Here is a 24,311-nt window from a genome sequence, read left to right as displayed (position 1 = left end):
TTTTTTGGTTTTTCTTTTTTGAGACAGGGTTTCTTTGTGTAGCTCAGGCTGTCCTAGAACTTGCTTTGTAATCCAGGCTGGCCTCAAACTTTCAGAGATCCACTTGGCCTCCAAAGTGCTGGGATTGTTGAGATTAAAGGTATAGACCACCAATTTTTGGCATTGCATGCTTTGTTTTGTTTTATTTTGTTTTTTTAAACCTATGATAGTCTTAATATTCTATAGAAATAGATTAGTAATGATTGATCATTTCAGTTTGCATGTTTAAGTACTTAGAAATACACCCCTTTAAAAAATGTTCCTCTCATCTAAGTAAACATATTTTGTTTGCCACTATAGTGGTCTCTCTTGGCATTTAAGGCAGTGTGATTCAAGAACATTTGAACAGGCACAGGATGCTCCTACAGTTATGGTGGTAGTTGTAGAGTATGCTAAGTTTTGTAAAAGAAGCGCCTCTCACCGGGCAGTGGTGGCCCTCGCCTTTAATCCCAGCACTTGGGAGGCAGAGGCAGGCGGATTTCTACAGCCTTGTCTACAGAGTGAGTTCCAGGACAGTCAGGGCTACACAGAGAAACCCTGTTTGGGAAAATAAATAAAATTAAATAAAAATAAAGAAGAAGCAGCAGCAGCAGCAACAGCACCTGTCGGGCATCCTTAGAAATTCAACTTTCCTGAGGCTGGGGATTTATTAAAGGACTTAGGTTAATGTGGCTCAAACATGTGGAAAGAAGACCATGTTTTGCAAGATACGTAACGTTGTGTGTGTGTGTGTGTGTGTGTGTAAGTACATATATGACATGAAAGCAGAGGACAACTATCTATTTTGGGCAAAGAAAGGATCTAAAAGGAGAAGAACATGATGGGGTGAGAGGAGAGGGATGAAGCATCACATTTCCTTTCATCTACAGAATATAGGTTTTAAATACACACAATACACGCTTCTGTGGCATAAAAGTAGTTGGGGGAGAATCATAGGCTCCTGAGGAACAAATAAGGAAGGCCAGGGGGAGACAGTGGAGTATAGATATGAATGAAGCATGCTATTCCTTCTACATGGACAGAACTGCAGAAAAACCCATTGTTTTTAGGCCAGCTCTGGTGGTTCTCCCCTTTAATTCCAACAACCTGGAGGCAGTGCAGACGCAGGCAGAGCTAGGGGAATTTGAGGCCACCCTAGTCTACACAGTGAGAGAAAGTCACAGCAAAACAAACAAAAACCCCCAAACCAAAAAAAAAAATGACTATGTGTGTCCTGGTTAGGGTTTCTTGCTGTGGCAAAAAGCAGCTTTGGGAGGAAAGGGTTTTTTGGGCTTACACTTGTATGTCATAGTTCATCATTGGAGGAATTCAGGAGAGGGACCTGGAGGCAGGAGCTGGCGCAGAGGCCATGGAAGGGTGCTGCCTACTGTCTTGCTCCTCATGGCTTGTTCAGCTTGTTTTCTTATAGAACCCAGAACCACCAGCCCAGGGATGCCTCCCCACCCCGCCCATCAATCACTAATTAAGAAAATGCCCTACATCCAGATCTTACAAAGGCACTTTCTGATCCCTCCTTTCTGATGACTCTAGTGTGTATCAAGTTGACACAAAAAGGTATCATAGTGTGCTAACAATTTTTTTTTTAATTTAAAAGGTAACAGGGAGAGAGAATTATTTCACATTATAGTTAAAAGAGCTACATTAAGATAATATATAGCAGGTGCTTTGTAAGTATAATCACCTTTGTGATTTGATTATATTTGCTGGGACAGTTTCTCATGCAGTCCTAGCTGGCTTAAAACTCAAATGCATACCAGACTGACCTCACATTTGTAGTGACCCCAGCTTCTGCTCCTTGTTTACTGGGATTATAAATTTGTGACACCATGCCCTCATTTTAAATAGAGCCATTTTTGAGGGGTTTTTGTTTTATAGTGCTAGAGATTAAACCCGGGGCCTTGCACATGCCTCTACCACAGAGCTATTTTTCAACTTATACTTTTGGTGTTTTTTATTTATTTTCAATTTAATTGTATTATTATTATATGTGTATGGGTGTTTTGATCGCATTTTTGTCTGTATACCACATTTATACAGTGCCTGCAAAAGCCAGTGTCTTAGTCAGGGTTTCTATTCCTGACCATCATGACCAAGATGCAAGGTGGGTAGAAAAGGGTTTATTCATCTTATACCTCCAGACCACTGTCCATTACTAAAGGATGTCAGGACTGGAACTCAAGAAGCAGGAGCTGGTGCAGAGGCCATGGAGGGATGTTATTTACTGGCTTACTTTCCCTGGCTTGCTCAGCCTGCTCTCTTATAGAACCCAAGACTACCAGCCCAGAGATGGCACCACCCACAAGGGGCCCTCCCCCCTTGATCACTAATTGAGAAAATGCCTTACAGCTGGATCTCATGGAGGCATTTCCTCAACTGAAGCTCCTTTGTGATAACTCTAGCTTGTGTCAAGTTGACACATAAAACCAGCCAGTACAGCCAGGAAGAGGGTGTTAGATCCCCAGAAACTTGAGTTATGGATGTTTGCAAGCCACCTGATGTCGGTTACTATGGATTAAGTTTTGTGTCTTTCGTGATATTTATTCATAAAAATTCTATCCAGGTGTTCCTTTGATCCCAGCACTTTGGAGGCTGAGGCAGGTGGATCTTTGAGTTAAGAGGCCAGCCTGGTCTGTATAGTGAGCTCCAGAGTTGAGCTTGTCTCAAAAATTATTAAATAAATAAACAAATGAAGCCAGATAGTATGTAGGGTCAGAGCAGATTGGATACTTCCAAACGAAAAGATAATCGGTTAAACTGTTAATACTTATCTTTATTAGTAAAATACTTGAAAGTCCACTTGAGCCATTGTGTTAATCTGTTCAAATGATATAAACTGCTTTCAATAAGCTTTTCAGTTCAGTTACATAATTTATTGGTTGCCATTTGTTATTCTTTTTTGCATTCCCATCTATAGAAGCTACTTAAAAGTTTCTGCTTACTTTTATATGAGATGTCCGATAATTTTCATGTGGTTCTTATATATGTTCAATTTAATGTATTTAGTTTGAAATATAGACATTGCTGGTCAGTCTTGTCATTCAGCCAGCTCGTCAGCTTGCATTGCATTTAGTCTAAAGTTTATTTTGTCAATCCCCTTTTCTTGAATGGCCCTTCTCATTACTAAAATTAAGAATTTTGCATTTAGGGGGTTAGAGAGATGGCTCAGTGGTTAAGAGCACTGACTGTTCTTCCAAAGGTCCTGAGTTCAAACCCCAGCAACCACATAGTGGCTCACAACCACCCGTAATGAGATCTGACGCCCTCTTCTGGGGTGTCTGAAGACAGCTACAGTGTACTTACATATAATAAATAATCTTTAAAAAATTTCACAGTTAAAGGTTTCACATTTATTTATTTCATGTGTATAGGTTATTTTTTGTGATTGTTTTCTAATTTTTTCAAAACATCTGATAAGTCATATTTAACTAAAGTCATTAATTGTATTTATAATAATGATTCTGAAAAGATACATTATATGTCAATACACCAACAAAGTGACACCCCACCACCACCACTACCCCCACACACAAAATAATAAAATTAAAACCACGTGCTCCGGGTCCAGCCACAGAGGACTCAGAGTTAAGCAGAGATTCTGTTCTGACTAGGTCATAGGATGATGATGTTGGATGAGTTCTGATTTTAGTAGTAAACGCTGCCGTAATCCATATCACGGAATGGGCACAGTGTACAGTTTGTGGTCTCGGGGACTGACATGCACAGATGCTCTTCTGTTGTGGGAATCATTTTGGCCATTATAGAAAATATGTTTGATTCAACTTATTTTGGCAAATTCAACCATTTGACAAATAAAAGTTGCCCTTGGCAGGGCAAATTCTAATAAGAACACAGTTTCTTAATATTATTGACAGAGTTAAAAATGGCATTTAAAGAACTATAATAATACGCAATATCATGGTGTAATAGAAACTATATGGCTGCATTGCTAAGCTTCAAGGTACTCAGGAAGTTGAAATATTATATATTTGCCAAGCCTGTATTTTAAATGTCTTTTGTTTTTCCCAAATAGTGTTTTTGAAGTAAAGCCAGAGACATACCAATGCCTGACTAACTGGTGGTCTATCAGAGATGTTGCTATGTTGAACTCTGCATTTCCCTCCGTGTGCTTTTTCCTTTTCTCCTGTCTCTTTTCATTCTGTAGATTCAGACCCAGGACATACAAGTGAAAATTGGGGGGAGAGACTTATATCTTCTTACAGGACATACTCAGGTAATTAGATCATCAGGTGTTCCTGTTCAGCCACTGGGTTCTATCATGTTTACTTGGGTACTATATTATAAGGAACTTATTTTTAAACCAGTTTATACATACATTTGCTAAATTAAATGAACTATTATGAATTCACCAACACTTTCAGCTTCTGTTCTGAGTGAGATACCCAGCATACTCAGCACATGGTGTCTCTGAACATAGTAGGGTTGTCGTAAACTCCACTTGGGTTTTCTACAGAACAGTGTGGGATACCATTCATGTAAAAAGTGTGGGATACCATTCGTGTAAAAAGGAATGCAAGTCGCTGCTCCTCCCTGTGGCATTGCTCAGTAGACACCTTCCTGAGAGCGGGAACCCCAAGTTCTTAGTTTGCCTTGTTATAAATTCTTCCTAAAATCTACCTAATACTAATCAAAGTACACTAATTTTCATGAAAAGTGTCTTGTTGCTTGTTTAGTAATGTTATTTCTTCTTTAATATACATATTTAAAAATATTATCCACCAAATTCTTTAGTATTTATTTATTTTGCTTCTTGGGTAGAATTTAACGGTAAGTCACCTAGACAAACGCCCCGACTGACGTCTGTGTTAGAGCTTCTATAGTTGATAATAGCTCTAATTATTTGTTTTTGAGATGAGGTCTCACTGAATAACCCTGGTGGCTTAGGACACCATGTAGACTCAGCTGACCTCAAACTCAGAGACCTCCCTGTTTCTGCCTCCTGAGTGCTGGGGTTAAGGTGTGCACCACTGCACTTGGCAAGACTAGTTTTGCTCATTTTGATTAATCTTTTCTTTTTTCTTAAAATTAGTCTTTCTCTGAACTTACTTAAATAAAAATCTTATATATAGTCCCTGGGTAATTCTGCCTAGTTATTAGCATATAATACTTAGCTATAGAGATTGAAAATATACCTTCTGTTTCTAATATCTGGTTTACTTACCTTATAAATCATGGGGCTCTCTGGAGTGGTAAAGGTAATTCATCCTTAACACTATCATTGAAGTGAGAAGCCAGCAGGTCCTGAGAGCATTCTTTGCTGTGGAATTAGTGTGTCTTTCCAAAAGGAGACTGCTAAGCACTAAGACCAGCCCAAACATGACAAAGTAGTCCAAGGTCTGCCTGAGGTCACCTGAGCTTGAAGGCCTCGCCCCCAGGACTGTACCGCATACATTGCGAATGCAGTTGTGTTAATGTGTTCCCTTGCCTCCATTAACTTTGCTGGGAAATATCTTCCCAAGAAAAAGTTGTGTCTCTTCTCTATAATAACACTCTACGCTTACTTACATGAAAAATGACAGTCTTGAGTGTTCTGTTTAATATGACAGGAAAAGGAGGAAAAGTACTAATTTTCTTTTTTTTTTTTTTTTTTTTTTTTAAGATTTATTTATTGTTATATGTAAGTACACTGTAGCTGTCTTCAGACACTCCAGAAGAGGGAGTCAGATCTCATTACAGATGGTTTGTGAGCCACCATGTGGTTGCTGGGATTTGAACTCAGGACCTTCGGAAGAGCAGTCAGTGCTCTTAACCACTGAGCCATCTCGCCAACCCCATACTAATTTTCTATAATGGAAGATGGGAACTCTCTGTTTCTGAAGCTCCAAATGTTAAAGAGTAAAGGAGAGAAAGATGGATTTCATGTAAAAAGCCATTTCTGTTTTTATTTTGATTAGTATTAGGTAGATGTCTCAGATTTTTCCTTAAAAATCTCTAAAGAGACTAAGTGGAACTTTAGATTTGTGTTAGACAGTGAAAAGTGATTCTATTTATTAGCATCTCTGTTTTAAAGTTTGGGCCCATTAGAACAAATGAGCATGTGTTTTAGTTAACTAAGACATAGAGGCCAGGCTGGTATTTCACACGATAGATCCCACATAGCCTTATTGACTGCTTACATTTTACAACATTGGCAGGTGTGCACACTGTAGGCCCCAGCCCTTGGCAGATGGCAGTCAGAGAGGAGTGCAGGCTGGAGCTGCTGGCTGTACATGGAGCCCTGCTAATCCTGCCACAGAGGGCCTGCTCCAAAACAGCAACCAAAAAGCGCACAAAACCAAACTTTGAAATATAGCTGTCTAATACTTAACAATTTTAAAAAATAGTCTAATTGTCTCAGATTTTGCTGTTTACACCAGCCATTGTTGAGTTAACTTTCTTTTCCTAGTTTATGTAAAATGTAGATTCAGAAAGATGATTCTGGTAATTCAGAAAAATAGTTTATATTGAATACAAGTGTAAAAATGTTGTGTATTTGGATCCAACTTATCTTTTTCTGAAATAGTTACATATGTATTCGTTTGGTAGTCTGTCTTTTCTATAGCCCAGGTAGATACACTTTAAAGTATTATTTTTCTTTTTTTGTGGTGGAAGGAGGTGGCAATGGTCTCACTGTGTAGCTCTGGCTGGCCTTGAACTCAGAGAAATCTACCTAGTCTCTGCCTTGGGTGCAAGCCCAGCATGAACTGTCTTTTGAGAGTTTGAGACCAGCCTCAGCTACAAAGCAAGGACCTGTTTGAGAACCACAGGAGGGAAGTATGCCAGATTGTACTTCTTCTCTTGGAAACATTTTCTTAACTTTCTATTAGTGTTTGTAATACTAAATATTTTGATTCTAGAAGAGAAACACGTTCACTATATTTAAACATTGTCATAAGATGGAAAGCCATTAAGAACAACAGTAGTTGATCCTTTCCTCACATTAGAAAACAAAGATCTACAGGGACTTATTACCTGAAAGAGTCTGTATTAAGAAAAAAAAAGTGTTCCCCAAAGACATCTTTGGGGCTGTATAATAATATGAAACCTTCATTATTAATGATAGTATAGAGGTGATGAAAATGAAAGAAGACAGAGATGATTTTTTTTAAGTAAGTCTTGAACTTTTGGTTTTGTTTGGAAAAATCAGACATTCAAACAGTGAACATGATAGGAGTTCACAGAATGATTTGAATCATTTGTGAGCAACAAAGTTTAAAGTGTTATAACCCCATTTTCTGGAGCACTAGTGTATTAGTCAGGGTTCTCTAGAGTCACAGAACTTACAGATAGTCTCTATGTAGTAAAGGAATTTATTGATGACTTACAGTCTGCAGTCCAAATCCCAACAATGGTTCAGTAGTAGCTGTGAATGGAAGTCCAAGGATCTAGCAGTCGCTGAGTCCCACACCGCAAGAAGGCGAAAGAGCGAGAGCCAGACTCCCTTCTTCCAATGTGTTTATATGGTCCCCAGCAGAAGGTGTGGCCCAGATTAAAGTTGTGTGCCACCACACCTTTAATCCCAGATGACCTTGGACTCGGAGATCTCCCTGTCTTCTCAAGATCTCCATACCAAGATCCAGATCAGAAACTTCTATCTCCCAGTCTCCAGATTAGGTCCACTGGTGAGCCTTCCAATTCTGGATTGTAGTTCATTTCAAATATAGTCAAGTTGACAACCAGGAATAGCCACTACAACTAGGATACCAATTTCTTCTGACTTACTGGAGATGGTACACTGAACCAATCACTAACTTCTTGTGTCTTTTGATATTGTATTTTAGTTGATTTCTTAAAACTTGTTAGATTTACTTCTATTTAATTTTTGCTAATTTCAAATTTTACAGATAGTTTTTATAGTCCCTTTTTTGGGTATCTCTAAACCTGAATTTTAAATTCCAGAAATATATATCTAAAGTATAAGCAGACCTTTGATTCATTTATACCGGGTGTCTGAGTTAATTCAGGTGACTTCCTAAAAGAAAAAGACAAAGTACCTCCTTCCCGTACCATCATCCAGTGCAGACTGCGCTCCCCCAACGCAGATGGGCGTACTTACTGAGCTGTTGGGGGCTCCGAACAGCTAAATCTGACTTTGGCATGGTTTAATCTTTTCATCTTTGAGAAAGGTTCAGGAGTTTTTGTATCTTTGCAAGGCATGGTTAACCCTAAACCACACAGAATCTGTAGTTTGTGCACAGTTAGCTTTGATTGGTGTTGTTCCATGTTAAGCTATCCAATTGCTGCAGTGCATTGATGGTGGCTTTTCTTCAGTAATTGTTCTGTGTGGTGACTTTAAATGCTCAGCCTCTTGCAAAATCGTACAAGTCATTGCTAGAATAAGGGAGATAATTATATGGCTCATTGGTATGTAGTATTAGCAGCAATACTAGATATTGTGTGAAAGAGAAGTTTTAAAGATATAATACAGTTGGCTTCTTGTCCCCAGATTCAATTGATCATAGATAAGAATACTCAGGGGAAAAATTACAGAATCTTTTTCTTGTCATTATTCCCTAAACAATGTAGTATAGCAACTGTTTCATAAAATTAACATAATATTTTCTGTTATATGTAATTTATACACAATTCAAAGGATATGGGAGGAGACACGCAGGTTGTGTACAAATCTTGAATCATTTTTCCTGAGAGACTTGAGCAGTTGCAAGTTTTATTACCCATAGGAAGTCCCAGAAACAGTCCTTAGAGATATCAAGGGGTAGCTTATTTAGGACTGTTTGAATTGTTAAAGACATCACACTTTAATAAAGTACATAGTTAAAACTAAAATGTTACTAGTAGTTTTTTTCTGATGGTAGAATTAAGAATATATTTTTCTAGATCTTTCAGAGAAAATACTGCTTATATAAGTTTAGCAGTTTTGTCTGGTGTCCACTAGTAAACACACATTATTGTGTGCATACCATCTGTCACAAAGGTTGTGTTGAATACTTACATTTGTTTTAGATTCTTATATATTTTATTAATCATTGCAGAAAAAGAAGGCCCAGAAAAGAAGAAAACAAAAAAAGAAGCTGGAACTAAGAAGTCCACCCCAGTTAGCATTCTTTTTGGTTACCCACTCTCTGAACGAAAGCAGATGGCACTCCTAATGCAGATGACAGCAAGGGACAACAGCCCAGGTGATTGACATCCACAGCCATTGAGTTATTGTGTCTTCTCAGCTGGCCTAGGGTCAGGGTAACCTTGTCTTTAACAGTTCTTTTTTTACTAGTTTGAAATTTTATCCTGTACTGTATTTAATCAGCACTATTCATAACATCAATTTTTAATTTTCTCATTGTGTGCGGGACATTTTATTATTGTATCCAACATTGGATTACAAGGTCTGTAAGAGCACGAATCCTCTATGTTTACTGGGCGTTAAGTAAGTGCTTGTTAAACAAGATACGTGATTTGAAATTGAAGTATTTGTAATTGGGATCCTATGTGAATTTCTTTGAAAATAAAATTAAATAAATCCTTAACTTTTAAGATAAAATTTAAACATGTTTCTAGAAAATTATTTGTTTTTATGAGTGTATGTGTGTGTGAGTGTGGGTGCACACACCTGAGTAAGTGTGTGTGCCTGCCACATTCGTACAGGAGCATGTTGAAATTAGAAGAGGTGTTGGAGTCTCTGGACTTGAGTTACAAACTGTTGGGAGCTGCAAGTGTGGGCTGGGATCTAAACCCAAGTCCTGTGCTGGAACTGTCACTGAACTCCTCTAGCACTTTATAAAAAGAAAACATTCTTTGATTATTCTCACTGTCTTTTTGGTTTTTTAACCTCTGCTATTTGAGACCTTGTGCTCTTTAATAAAGGTATTTGAACATTTATTTATCTGTGTGACTATATAAGCACATGCATGAGTATATGTGGTCAGATGTCAACTTGTGGGATTGATTCCCTCCTTCTACCATGTAAGACCTGGGATTTAACTTAGATTGTTAGGTTTGGTGGCAAGCACTGTTAGTCCCTGAGATATCTCATTGTCCCAAAATTGTTGTATCAATTTTGGTAGTCAGCTGCATCCTCTGGCTTGTTTTTCTTCTTTTGAGACAGGGTCTCATTAGAGTCCCCATGCTGTACTTGAATTTCATGGCCTAGCCAGGTCTTTGACTGGAAGTTCTTGTACCTCATCAGTCTGCTGAGAGACTCATACCACAGGTCTCCACCGTCACGCCAAGCTCTGCATGTGTCTGTTGTTGTTGTTGTTGTTGTTGTTGTTGTTAGAGCGTCTGTTTGTTCAGTATGAATGTGATCATACTGTATTAATAATCCACATGTGGTTCTTTTCATTTAAGGATAATTAGTAGTCAGCTTTCTTTATTAGTAGGTACAGGACCAGAGTGGAAAGCTTAGGAAATTACAAACTGTTAGCTGTCATGCATATGTGCTCAGAGATTAGGGCTGATAGTTTTACCCATATGATAGCCCTTTAGTCCTAAGAAAGCCAGCAAGCTCCTCTTGTTAAAAAGTATGACTATCCTGGTTATAAAATTCACTCAGCACATTTCTTGAGTTCCAGTCTATACCAGGAAATCTTGTAAGCAGTTGAGATTTGGTGCTGAATAAAGTGAAGGCTCTTCTTTGTGAGGAGGATGAATTATTGGTGAGACACTATATTTGCAATCCAAAAAGTAAACCTTTAAATTTTCTTTTGTATGAAAAGCGTATGATGCTTTGAAGCTCTAGCTGTGCTGTCTTGCAAGATGGATTATGGAAAGTTACATTCCATAGGCTTTCTTCCCACTTCTGGGAATACCAGTTTATTTTAAGTACTTGTACATTTTCAAAAGTAATTGCCTAAGAAACCATGTTTTTTTTCACCTAGTGGTTCTGAAATTGATAGGTTGAGAGTGGAGTGCTTTGGTTTTTGATGGGCAAATCATCAAAAATGAAAAGCTGTGAATTGGGCTGGCGAGATGTCTCAGCAGTGGGAAGACACGGTGTTCTTGTAGAGGACTGGTGGCTTACACCACCTGTAACTTCAGCTCCCAGGCTCTGACACCCATGGGCTCGGAGGGCACCTGCACACACGCACTGACACATATACACAGTTTAAAATAATAAAAACAAAAAAAGATGTGTGTTAAAAGATGTGAGTCAGAGCAAACCATGATTCTGACAAGTCTCTCTAACTGCCTTTCTTACAGGTCTTTGACTTAGTGAAATGAGTTGAGTTTGTGCACAATATCAGAAAAGAATTCTAGTGCTTTAGTCAGTGATGTGAACACCAGCTTTCAGTGTGTTTTCATCTGGGTTTTAATATAATATTGTAACATACCCAGAAAAATGTTTTAATTCATCAAATTATTCATCAAGGAAACAAGTATATCTCACACTCCATTATCATTTTAAGTAAACTTCATGAATTGACAAAAAACAAAAACATTTCTTATATTGGCTTATGTTATTTTTAGTAATACTTAAGAAAGATCTCTATCTTTGGATGGTGTTACCAGTTTATCTCAATTTTTTGTTTTGCTTTTCAAGACAGAGCTTGTTTGTGTAGCGCTTGTTGTTCTGGTACTATGTAGACCTGCCTGTGCTGGGTTAGAGATGTGTGCCACCAGCACCAAGCAGTTTTTAGATTATTAGGCTAAGAAGGTCTGTCCTGTAACTAAGAAATTGTTATGTTATCATTAAGAGCTCTTTAAATATACAAAATCTTTTACAATTTTTCTCTTCGTATTTCTGTTGTTGTTTGGAAATTGTTCTTTAATTATAACGTTTCTCCCTCCCCTTTCCTCCTTAACCTTTCCCAGAAAGCCTTCCGGCAGTTCTTCAAAGTCATGGCCACTTCAGCAGTTGTTTTGCTTACACACACACACACACACACACACACACACACACACACACACTTCCCCAAATATACCCATTTAGTTTACATAATGTTATGTATATATATTTTCAAAGCTGATTCTTTGACACTGGTCAATCAATAGACGTGCTCTTCCGGAGAGGAAGGCCACCTCTCCCACTCCTAGCTTGACTCAGCTGCCTGGAATTCTTTGTGTAGGGTTGAGGCCTCTCGGGCTGATTTCCATCCAGCTGGGCATGTTTGTCGGCATGATTGTCTGTTCCTGGTTTAGCTCACAGTTGGGCAGTTGTGTTGGTGAGACGTTAAGGCATAGCTTCCGTTGATACCAGGAATCAATCTCACGCAAAGCCCTGGACCTCTGACTGTGGGAGTCATTCTGCCCACTCTTCCTCAGTGTTTCCTGGCCTTAGGGATGGGAGTGTTCTGTGGACATACTCACTGGGACTGGGCTCCCCAACTCTGCCTTTTCATTGGTTGTGGTTTTCTGTAGTGATCTGTTGCAAAGAAAAGTTTCTTTAATAAGGGTAGAAACTACACTTGTCTGTGGGCATAAGGACAAATGTTTATAGATTGTTATTAGGGATTATGCTAGTTTAGTAAATTAGTGGTTATAGATTCCTCTCCAGTAACCATGATTACATTAGCATTAATTAGTTTGTTGTTTAATTAATCAACTAATTAATTAATTAGTTGTTTCTGGTACAGGGCATGGTTCCCTTCTTGTTGATGGGGTCTTACAACCAATTAGAGAGCAGTTGGTTGCTGGCAAAACATGTGAGCAGCTACTGTACCCATAGGGCTACTGTGCCATGCTAGTAGTTGATGTGGTTCACAGGTGATGTGGAACTGTTCTGAACTGTCTTCTTTCTTACAGATTCCACACCAAGTCATCCATCACAAGCCACGCCAGCCCAGAAGAAAACGCCCAGTTCTTCATCTCGACAAAAAGATAAAATTAATAAAAGAAATGAGCGCGGTGAAACTCCTTTACACATGGCAGCTATTCGAGGAGATGTGAAACAAGTCAAAGAGTTAATTAGTTTAGGGGCAAATGTGAATGTGAAAGACTTTGCAGGTGAGACTTTAATGATACTAATAATATCCAGGGACTAAAATCAAACATCCCGGCTTCAGTTTTTAAAAAGTATATTTTATTCAAAACTTTTGAAATATATTCACACGCACACCTTGATCTCTGTTATATTTCCAAGTCAACTATTACATTTTGAATTAGATTTTGACATTCACAACTTACATATACTACTTATATAATTGTATAAATTAGTTTCTATTTTAGGTAAATTTGAGCCCATATTTTAACGGGGCTAATTCATAGATAATTGTCTCAAGAATGTTTATTAACGTGAACATAAGGGGTATAAGAGAGTGATACTTAGCCAGGCAGTGGTGATGCATGCCTTTAATCCCAGCACTTGGGACGCAGAGGCAGATGGATTTCTGAGTTCAAGGCCAGCCTGGTCTACAGAGTGAATTCCAGGACAGCCAGGGCCATACAGAGAAACCCTGTCTCGAAAAACCAAAAAAAAAAAAAGAGAGAGAGAGAGTGATATTTATATTTTCTTTAAAAAAAAAGCAACTATACTTTTTGTGTATATTTTATTTTTTAAATTATTTTCTTTTTTATACTCCAAATTTTATTCCCCACCCCCACCCACCCTCCGACTGTTCCACAACCCATACCTCCTCCCCACCCTACTGTCTCCATGTGGATGTGTTCCCCCTTCCCCCCACTTGACCTCTAAACTTCCTGGGACCTCCAGTCTCTTGAGGGTTAGGTGCCTCATCTCTGAATGAACACAGACCCGGAAGTCCTCTACTATATGTGTGTTGGGGGCCTCATATCAGCTGGTGTATGCTGTCTGTTTAGTGGTCCAGTGTTGGAGAGATCTCGGGGATCCAGATGAATTGAGACTGTTGGTCCTCCTACAGTATCACCCTTTTCCTCAGCTTCTTTCAGCTTTCCTTAATTAAACCACAGGGGTCAGGTGCTTCTGTCCATTGGTTGGGTGCAAATATCTGCATCTGACTCTTTCAGCTGCTTCCTGGGTCTTTTGGAGGGCAGTCATGATAGATCCTTTTTGTGAGTGCTCCATAGCCTCAGTAATAGTGTCAGTACTTAGGGCCTCCCCTTGAGCTGGATTCCACTTTAGGCCTGTCACTGGACCTTCTTTTCCTCAGGCTCCTCTCCATTTCCATCCCTGTAATTGGAAAATCTAGATGAAATGGATGGTTTTCTAGGCAGATGCCACATACCAAAGTTAAGTCAAGAGCAGGTGAACTATCTAAACAGGCCCATATTGCACAAGGAAATTGAAGAAGTCATTAAAAACCTCCCAAGGGGAAAAAAAAAAAAAAAAGCCCAGGGCCAGATGGATTTAGTGCAGAATTCTACCAGACCTTCAAAGAAGACCTGATACCAATTCAAACTATTCCATAAAATAGAAACAGAAGGAACACTACCTAACTCGTTCTATGAAGCCACAATTATTCTGATACCTAAACATACAAGGACCCAACCAAAAAAGAGGACTTAAGACCAATCTTGTTTATGAATATCTATGCAAAAATACTCAGTAAAATTCTTGAAAACTAAATCCAAGAACACATCAAAACCATCATTCACCATGATCAAGTAAGCTTCATCCCAGGGATGCAAGGTTGGTTTAATATACGAAAATTCATTAACGCAATCACTATATAAACAAACTCAAAGAAAAAAATCACATGATCATCTCCTTAGATGCTGAAAAAGCTTTTGACAAAATACAACATCCCTTCATGTGAAAAGTATTGGCAAGATAAGGAATTCAAGGCCCATACCTAAACATAATTAAAGCAATTTATTGCAAACCAGCAGCCAATATCAAATTAAATGGAGACATACTTGAAGCAATCCCACTGAAATCGGGGATAAGACAAGGATGCCCACCCTCCCCATATCTATTCAATATAGTACTCAAAGTGTCAGCTAGGAAAAAACTACCTAGAGTTATTAGTGTGTTTGGGAGAGTGGAGCCACAGCACACATGTGGAAGTTGAGGATGGGTTTGCGGTGTCCTCTTTCTCTTTCCACGTTTATGTAGGCTCTAGTCATTGACCTCTGGTCTCCAGACTTGCTCTTTACTGCTGAGCCATCTCTCCAGCCCCGTTACATTGAAATTAATATTCCCTCAAATGAACGTTCTGCAAATTGATATTCTTTTTTTAAATTTACATTTATATTATTTATATGAGTACACTGAAGCTGTCTTCAGACATAGCCGAAGAGGGGCATCAAATCCTATTACAGATGGTTGTGAGCCACCATGTGGTTGCTGGGAAATGAACTCAGGACCTCTGGAAGAGCAGTCAGTGCTCTTTTTTTGTTTTTTTGTTTTTTTTTCCAGACAGGGTTTCTCTGTATAGCCTTGGTTGTCCTGGAACTCACTCTGTAGACCAGGCTGGCCTTGAACTCAGAAATCCACCTGCCTCTGCCTCCCAAGTGCTAGGATTAAAGGCGTGCACTGCCACCACGCTTGGCACAGTCCGTGCTCTTAACCACTGATCCATTTCTCCAGCCCCAAAATTGATATTCTTGTATATTTTAAATAGTTTCTTCTTTCTTTCCCTTTCCTTTCTGTTTCACGTTTGACTTAGAATTGCTATTACATGTAGATAATGACTGTGGAAAGCATCTCTCTTGAACTTGTGTTCAATTCATATTCTCACTTTAGGTTGGACCCCTTTGCATGAAGCTTGCAATGTTGGGTATTACGACGTTGCTAAAATACTTATAGCAGCTGGAGCAGATGTTAACACACAAGGACTGGATGATGACACCCCGCTTCATGACTCTGCCAGCAGTGGGCATAGAGACGTGAGTATGGTGAAGGGGAAGCTAGCATCTGCTTACAGGTCAGCCAGGAGGGATGGAGCACACTGCTTGTTGTCAGGGCTCACACTTCAGTCACTGCTTCTTCTCATCTTTATTTTGTTTTCCGTTTTATTCTATTTTCTGACTTCTAATTTGTGCTTAGTTTGATTTAGCATTTTTTTTTTCATAAAGTAAGCCATGTACAGCCAAGCATTACTTTTAATCCTAGTATTTACCAGGTAGAGACAGGCAGATCTCTTTGAATTTGAAGTTATCCTGTCTACATAGTGAATTCCAGGCCAGCCAGGGATTCCCTCCCCCCTCAAATATGTGATTTAATTGATAATAGGTTAAACAGTTTGGTAAACAGTATAAGACTTTGGTCTCTTAGGTAACTCACTAACTAAGGTTAGAACACCCACTTACAGGAGAAGTCATGTGCTGGGCTGCTTCTCTTTGTAAAAGGATCTGTAGCTGTCAAGTTGTATTTGCAGTGAAAAGATGGGTTCACTTTTGCTTGGCCAGTTTACTGTGATCTTATTTAATTTTTTTTTTAAAGCTTTAAAAAACATGTATGTGTATTTTGCTTCTATGAGTGTGTGTGCAGTGCCCGGGGAGTCCCTGGAACTGGAGTTTCGCACTGTTGTAAGCTGCCATGTAGGTCTTGGGAACAGAACCCTGATTCTCTGTAAGAGTAGCAAGAACTTTTAACTGCTGAGTCATCTCCCTAGCCCTTAACTTATACCTTTTGAAGGGAAATGTTATAAAGGAAAAGACACTGTACATGCAGGCATACTTTGAAATTGAAAATGTTACAGAAACATCAGTGGTGAAAACTCTAAAACCTCCTTCTGTATTGCTGTATGTCATATATACCAAAGTATTTTTTAGAAAAAAAAAAAGTGCCATTTTCTTCATTAATATTTTCTGTAAGATATTTTTCCATTTTTCTCATTGAAGACATTGAAGTAATGTTGGTAAGGTGGCTCAGTAGGTAGATAGATATTTGCCACATAAGTGGAATTATACCTTGTGACTAGTACATATTTCTGTAACCCTAAGTTTCTATTTATTTTTGTTTGATTTTGTTTTATTTTTCCAGACAGGGTTTCTTAGTGTAAAAGCACTGGCTGTCCTAGAACTCAACACTATAGGTGATGCTGGTTTCCAATTTTCAGACACTAGCCCGTCTCTGCCTTCCCAGGGCTGGTATTAAAGGCATGTGCCACCACAGCCTGGCCCTAAGTTTCTAAATATGCTATAGCTGCACAGTATTTTCAGAAGTTGACATTTGAGCACTCAGTAATGTTTACAGTCCTCCTAGAAGGGCTCCGCTGTACTCTGGAGACTGAGTGTAAAATACGTGTGTAACTTATACACATTCAAGTCTGTATGCATGCATGCATATGTCACTTACATACATGCGAGCCTGCATGGGAGAATGAGCACCGTGTGTGCAGGACCTACAGAGACAGAAGAGGGGTATCTAGTTACCGTCTAGGTGCTGGGACTGAAGCCAGGTCCTCTGCAAGGACAGTAAGAGCTGCCAACCACTGCGCCATCTCTCCAGCCTTCACAGTTTAAGGTTTCAGTACTGTTTTCTCCTTGGTCTTCTGTTTCTGCCTAAGGAATAAAATAAAAACTGCCAAAAGCTCTTATCCATGTATATCTGTACTGTGTCCTATGAATTAAAGCTAGGAAAATATTTTTCAACTCAATAGAAGTCATAATATCTCAAGAAACATATGAAGTATTCCTAAAGAAGGGGGGGACGTTGAAAGAGAGCAGGCCGGTGTGCTAAGGCCTGGTCAGGGTACTGGATTCTGGCATAGCGTCATCTGTGCCCTTACTCACCAGTGTAGTGTGCTTTATTTACAGTCTTTATGTTGCTTTACCCCTAGTTATGTTTTAGGTATCTTATTTTTTGGCTTATAATTTTTCCTTATCTCTTCATTTGTTGCCTGTTATATTAAGTATTTGTATCTGAGGTTATTTGTAAAATGTTGCTTGTTTGTGTTAGAATTTTTTAAAAATATTTATTTATTTATTTATTTATTTATTTATTTATTTAATGTATATGAGCACACTGTAGCCATCTTCAGACACACCAGAAGAGGGTATCGGATCCCATTACAGATGATTGTGAGCCACCATGTGGTTGCTGGGAATTGAACTCAGGACCTCTGGGAGAACAGTCAGTGCTCTTAACCACTGAGCCATCTCTCCAGCCCTATGTTAGAAATTTTGTGGCATGTTTTTACAGACTTTCTTTACCTACCTTGATTACTTCCTATGATCATAGATAGCTTTCAACAGGATCAAAAATCACTTTTTGTTTCTTTATTTTCAGACAGGGCCTTTCTATGTAACCTGGCTGTCCTGGAACTCTTTATGTGGACCAGGCTGTGAAACCTTTTCTCTGGCTCCCCAACCCCGACTCTCCAGTTCCACTCCTACTCCCATTTAAAATTTAAGTAGATAATAGATGAGGTCATCAGATGGGGTGAGGTTTAATGCAAATGGAACTAGTGGAGAAGAACAATGGCTTCAAGTACATACTGTAAGTCATGAGTATAGAGTCAATGAAATAACATTCAAATGGATATTTCATTATCTAGAGAATGGCTTGAGAGACCTGAGAGGTGGCTCAAGCAGTTAAGACCACACACTGCTCTTCTGGATGACTGCTTCAGTTCCCCGCAGCCATAAGGCAACTCACAACCATCTGTCACTCCAGCAAGTGCCGGGGGATCTGGTGCCCTCTTCAGACTTCCTTGAGTACCAGGCAAACAGGTGGTTCACAACCAAGTGAAAACAAAGCGCTCATACATGTGAAAAGAAAGGATGAGAATTTGACGTAAATGACAGAATGGTGTCCTCTTCCTGTTTGGTGCTGCAGATAGTGAAATTGTTGCTTCGTCATGGTGGGAATCCATTCCAAGCTAATAAACATGGAGAACGGCCAGTGGACGTGGCAGAGACAGAGGAGTTGGAGTTGCTGCTGAAAAGAGAGGTGCCTTTGTCTGGAGATGATGAAAGTTACACAGGTTTGTGTCTTTCGTACTGTTTTGAGATGAGATTTTGCCAATTAGCCCAGGCTAGCCTAAAACTTGGAAACTTCCTGCCCCATCCTTCTAAGTGCTGGGACTACAGCTGTGTGCCACCAAGCCCAGCTACAGTTTAGATGCTATATATTCAGTTTGACACAGTATTGTGTGGAACATTGTGCACCGGTGTGTTATACATAAATTAAGTACCTTACACTAATGCTCGCTGCTTTTAGTTTATTAATTAGCTGTGAGTGCTGTGAGTACAGTCACAGTGTGGTCGGTCATCCGTTTCCATCACAACTCTACTAAGTTGCTAAACCACTTGGTTCCTGTGCTCGGCCTCACTGAAAACCTCTCGCCATGTGTGCTCTTTTACATTGCTGCTGTCAGCTTTTCTTCTATTTGGGATTACTTAACTACTAACAATAATATATCTCTCTTATGTCCTTTCTTGGCATTAAAAAATCATTTTTACAATTCATGCTTTTGTAAACTGGATGATTGAGCTCTAATAAGCCATTTCTTTACAAATATAAGTTTTATTAATATTACTTTTACACTTTTCATTTTGTTTGCTTGAAACAGGGTCTCACGTTTTGTTTTTTCTGGCTGGCCTTGAGCTCACAGATCTGCCTACCTCTGTCTCCTGAGTGCTAGGATTAAAGTCATGCACCACCATGCCTCGCTACAAACATAATTTTTAAAAAAGAGCTATCCACAACAATTTTTTTGAGCTGGGGCTAGAACCCGGGGCCCTGTACTAGCTAGGTAAGCGCTTTACTACTGAACTAAGCCCCAGCCCTCCAGAAGAATATGTTAGAAAACATTGGCATACTTAGAATTTTTAAAAATAGGGTTCACAGATATTACAGAAAACATTTTCCCATGTTGAAGAAAGTTTTCTGAGTTCAAATTGGAAGAATTTGTTGTGTTTCAGGCAAAAGTGAATGAAAAAACAAACCAACATGATAAATGACCCAATCCTCACAATGTTTCAATCCCTGTAACTAAATAGACTTGTGGCTTTTGTATATTAAATTACATATAAGGAATTAAATACCAAAGTGCAGTCAGGTGGTGGTGACACACACCTTTCATCCTAGTACAACAAGAGGCAGAGGCAAGAGGGCCTCTGTGAGGTCCAGGCCTGTAAGTTTCAGGACAGCCAGGGCTACACAGAGAAACTCTGTCTCAAAACAAATCAAAAATGAAACAAACAGCAACAAAAAAGAAAAGAAAAAGTATACTTACGTTTAGCCATGTATAGGAAGTAATAATATGAATATAGTTTTTAAGAAAAAAATTGTTGTTTTTTGGTTTTTGATTTTTTTTTTTTCGAGACAGGGTTTCTTTGTATAGCCCTGGCTGTCCTGGAACTCACTCTGTAGACCATGCTGGCCTCAAACTCAGAAATCCGCCTGCCTCTGCCTCCCAAGTGCTGGGATTAAAGGCATGTGCCACCACTGCCCGGTAAAAAGAAAAATTTTTATCTTTTACTCTTCATGTGGAAGGCCAACTAAAAGAATGTACTTTTGAGTATGGAATTGATCACCTTGGACAGAGTATTATCAATGTATCATTGGTCAAGAAGTGCTGCCAGATTGTGGATTACATGATGAAGGAGCTATGGAATAAAGACTAGCAGTGATCATGAACTACGTAGCAATCTCTAAGTGACTTATAAATATCATCATTTGACTTATAGAAGAGATTATGCTTACAAAGGGAAGTACAATTTAAGCATCAAACAAAACTAAATCGTTTGTGAAGAGGAGACAAAAACCATAAGTTCAGTAAACTTGAAAAGGCACATTATGGGATGGGTGATGAATCATCAGGTAAGAGCACGGGCTGCTCATAGCGAGGCCCCAGGTTCTGTGCCCAGCACCCACATGGCTATTCCCAACCAATTACAACTCTAGTTTGAGGATAACCCGCATCCTATTATGGCTTCCATGGACTCCAGGAACAGACATGGTGTTAAATACATTCTGGTGGAACACTTGTTGGAGTTCAGGAGTTGTCTCACAAACCATACAGACACCGATCTCAGTCAGACAGGGATAGTTTATTGAGCATATGCCCAGGACTAGTCAACCAGGTCCATGTCCTGATTCGGGAACTGAACCATGACCCTAAGATCCCACAGGATTTTTAAACCTAAAATCCACAAACATCTGTGCCAAGTTATTTCTTAGGGATAAGGGATTTCCTTGGGAACATGTCTTTGTACATTTATCCTGTTCCCATTGGTTAGAGTATTCAACTGTGACAGGGGACTTGCCTTGTCTAATATTCATGTCTTACCAACTAGGATGTCAGTTACCTATATTCATGTCTCTTTCTGCCGAGTAGGAAGTCAGGTCCCAGGGAGGTCTTGGGAATTTAAATTTTACTAGACCACTATTCAAAATGGAAGTCTTATTCCAAATCGTTTCTTATATTGGTGCAGATATCTCTCATATGTTGGGTCTACCCCAGGGGCAGCTTATACCATAAAAGCTAATACATAGGTGCAGGAAGTGCTGTTGGGTATTTGTTTTGGGTCCCTTCACAGGACCAAGAGCCTCTCCTCCCATTGATGACCAACTAGGCCAACTTCTGCTACATATGCAGCTGGAGCCATGAGTCCCACCATGTGTTTTCTTTGGTTAGTGGTTCAGTCCCAGGGAGCTCTGGGGGTACTGCTTAGTTCATATTGTTGTTCCTCCTATGGGACTGCAGACCCCTTTAGCTCCTTGGGTCTTTTCTCTAGCTCCTTCTCTTTGGGGACCCTGTGCTCTGTCCAATGGATGGCTATGAGCATCCACTTCTTTATTTGTCAGGCACTGGCAGAGCCTCTCAGGAGACAGCTATATCAGGCTCCTGTCATCAGGCTCTTGTTGACATCTGTAATAGTGTCTGGGTTTGGTGACTGTATCTGGGATGGATCCTCAGGTGGGGCAGTTTCTGGATGGTCATTCCTTCAGTCTGCTCCACACTTTGTTTCTGTTAACTCCTAGTAAGATTATTAACTGCAAAGTTAGAGAACTCATGATATTTATTTAAATCCATAGGTTTATAATGATAATTTTAGATATTTTGTATAATAATTAGAGAATGCTAGAGAACCAGTTTATTTTTTTAATTAAGCAAATAAGGGGGAAAAATCATTATCTTGCCTAGTCCATAGGAATCCTAAAACTGGGGAACTTATTTGTGTTAGAAAATTATTCAGGTAAATATGTAGGGAGAAATGAGGGTGTTTGTGAACCTGAGTTAATAATATCTAAGCATTAAACATGAACCATTACATAGAGAAAGTAGGGACTGGAGAGATGGCTAAGTAGTTAAGAGCACTGGCTATTCTTCCAGAGGACCCAGGTTTAATTCCCAGCACCCACATGACAGCTCACAACTGCCGTAATTCCTGTTATAGGAGATCTGATACTCTCACAAAGACATTCATGCAGTCAAAACACCAAGGTACATAAAAATAAATAAAATTTAAAAAACAGAACATAAAAGTGTCTTGTATTTCTGAAGAAAAACCACATTCTCGCATTGTCTCTGGAGACAGACTTTCTGACTACAGTGCTTAGGACCCAGCTGTACTCCAAGAAGAACTTGTTGAATTGCAGTGAGAGTGTCCAGTCAGGAAGGCCAAGGTTGTACCAACCTACACACATCTTGCTCTTGAGCAGATTTAGAGTATGGAACAGAAAAGGGAGATCCTGTACCATCCTCAAAAAAAAAAAAAGGCTTAAAAGGCATGTCAAGCTTTATAGCAAATAAGCAACATTAAAAACTTAAGCATGGGTGATTACTGTTCAGGAGAAATTTACATAAAACTCAAAGTAAATGGCACATGTAAGATTCAGGAGTTTGATAAAATAATATTTTAGACATTTATTCAGTATGTGTAGTGGGGAACAGAGCATGTGTGCCATGGTATCAATGTGGAGGTCAGAAGTGATGTGAATTCACCGTCTAGTGAAAAATGTAAATTTAATATTGTAAGTCCGTAGATCCTTCTGCTCAGTAAATAGGAGGCTGGCCCTGGCAGATTCTGTCTAATCCAAGTGAGTTAGTCCGTGGGGACAGCTAGGACTGAGTCTGCCAGGAGGCAGACAGGCTGCTTCTCAGGACTTGGGCTGCTCATCTTCTCCTTGGACTACTCGATATCATGTTGCTGTGAGCTAATAAAAAAATAATAATAACAACCCTCAGGGTTGCCTGGAGATATGAGAGAACACTTAGGGTAGGTGAACACATTTTTAACCCCACTAAATAAAAGAACTGTAGGAATTCTAAGTTCATCAACAAAAATGGGCATCTAAATTCTGATATTACATGGAAAGTCTTAGAAATGACCTGTGGTCCCATCATACAAGAAGATAGAAGGGAGCCGGGCATGGTGGTGCACACCTTTAATCCCAGCACTNGGGAGGCAGAGGCAGGNNNATTTCTGAGTTCAAGGCCAGCCTGGTCTACAGAGTGAGTTCCAGGACAGTCAGGGCTACACAGAGAAACCCTGTCTCAAAAAACCGGGAAAAAAAAAAGCTGTTTAAAATACCTGAACAAGATATGACTTACTGTGAGGTCAAAACAAGCACAACCCAGAGAGAACTGCAAGTATTCAGAAGACTAAGCAGCTAGGCGTAGAAGCGCATACCTTTGATCCTAGTGCTTGAGGCCGAGGCAGGAGGCAGACCTCCATGAATTCAAGGCCGGCCAGGACTACATTAGTGAGACCCGGTCTCAGAAAACAGGTGATGCAAAGAAAGACTTGGAAAGCTTAGTGGTTCGTGTAAACAAGTGCACAAGAGCAGCTAACAGAAGAGTGGGGCAAAGGTCAGGGATGTCCGCTGTCTCCGTGTGAGCGTGACTTATCCAAAACTGAATCTGAAGCAGAATGGCTCTAGAAGATTCTACTTTGTGTCATTTCAGATATTGCTACACAAAAAACTCTTTTAGAATTTTTAAATTTTATTCATGACTTCTAAGAGACAGGATGAATAAGAGGGAAAAGTCCGTGTGCATGTCCATGAAATGCGTATGGAGGTTGGAGGACAGCTTATAGAGTTGGTTCTCTCCTTCAGCCATGTGGGTCCCAGGGATGAAACTCAAGCCATGAGGCTTGTGGCAAGTGCCATTAGTGACAGTTGCTAAGCCATCTCACTAGCCCATCTTCACCAAAACATTCTTAAAATACTCAGCCTTCTTTATTAGTTGGGCACACTCTTGGGAATACAGCGATTATTACAGTATTAAAGAATTTAAAAGTCTGCATCACTGGGAGCTTGATGAGAGACTCGGCATGTCCATGGTGTGTTTTGAAAGACTTTATGTGTATCAGGTTGGGGAAGTTAAGATGGGGAACCATAACTTATAGCTGATTCTTACTAAGTGCCCAGCATTATTTGCTATTACGGTTTGATTTGTTTTGGTTTTGTGGTGCTGAGAATCAAAGTCACACCCTCACACGTGCTAAGAAAGTGCTTTATTCTTTCTTTCTTTTTTTTTTTTTTTTTTTTTTTTTTTTTT

At 39.4% G+C, this 24,311-nt stretch overlaps 1 protein-coding gene across 5 annotated transcripts in view; it reads left to right on the top strand.

The window, feature by feature from the left end:
* Ankrd12 (ankyrin repeat domain 12) overlaps positions 1 to 24,311 on the top strand; it is a 107,438-nt gene that overhangs the window by 35,630 nt on the left and 47,497 nt on the right. For 3 of the 5 annotated variants that reach the window (XM_021217654.2, XM_029531188.1, XM_029531187.1), the window contains exons 4-8: positions 4,202 to 4,270; positions 9,030 to 9,176; positions 12,736 to 12,936; positions 15,596 to 15,738; positions 18,635 to 18,782. In XM_021217654.2, coding sequence (XP_021073313.1) covers positions 4,202 to 4,270; positions 9,030 to 9,176; positions 12,736 to 12,936; positions 15,596 to 15,738; positions 18,635 to 18,782 — 708 coding nt within the window. Of the gene's footprint in view, positions 1 to 4,201; positions 4,271 to 9,029; positions 9,177 to 12,735; positions 12,937 to 15,595; positions 15,739 to 18,634; positions 18,783 to 24,311 lie in introns of those variants that run through there. The other 2 variants (XM_029531189.1, XM_029531190.1) reach the window with 2 other exon arrangements.

This window comes from Mus pahari, chromosome 18 (genome assembly GCF_900095145.1).
Source record: "Mus pahari chromosome 18, PAHARI_EIJ_v1.1, whole genome shotgun sequence".
Taxonomy (NCBI): Eukaryota; Metazoa; Chordata; class Mammalia; order Rodentia; family Muridae; genus Mus; species Mus pahari.
This window is presented reverse-complemented; position numbering and strand designations above follow the sequence as displayed.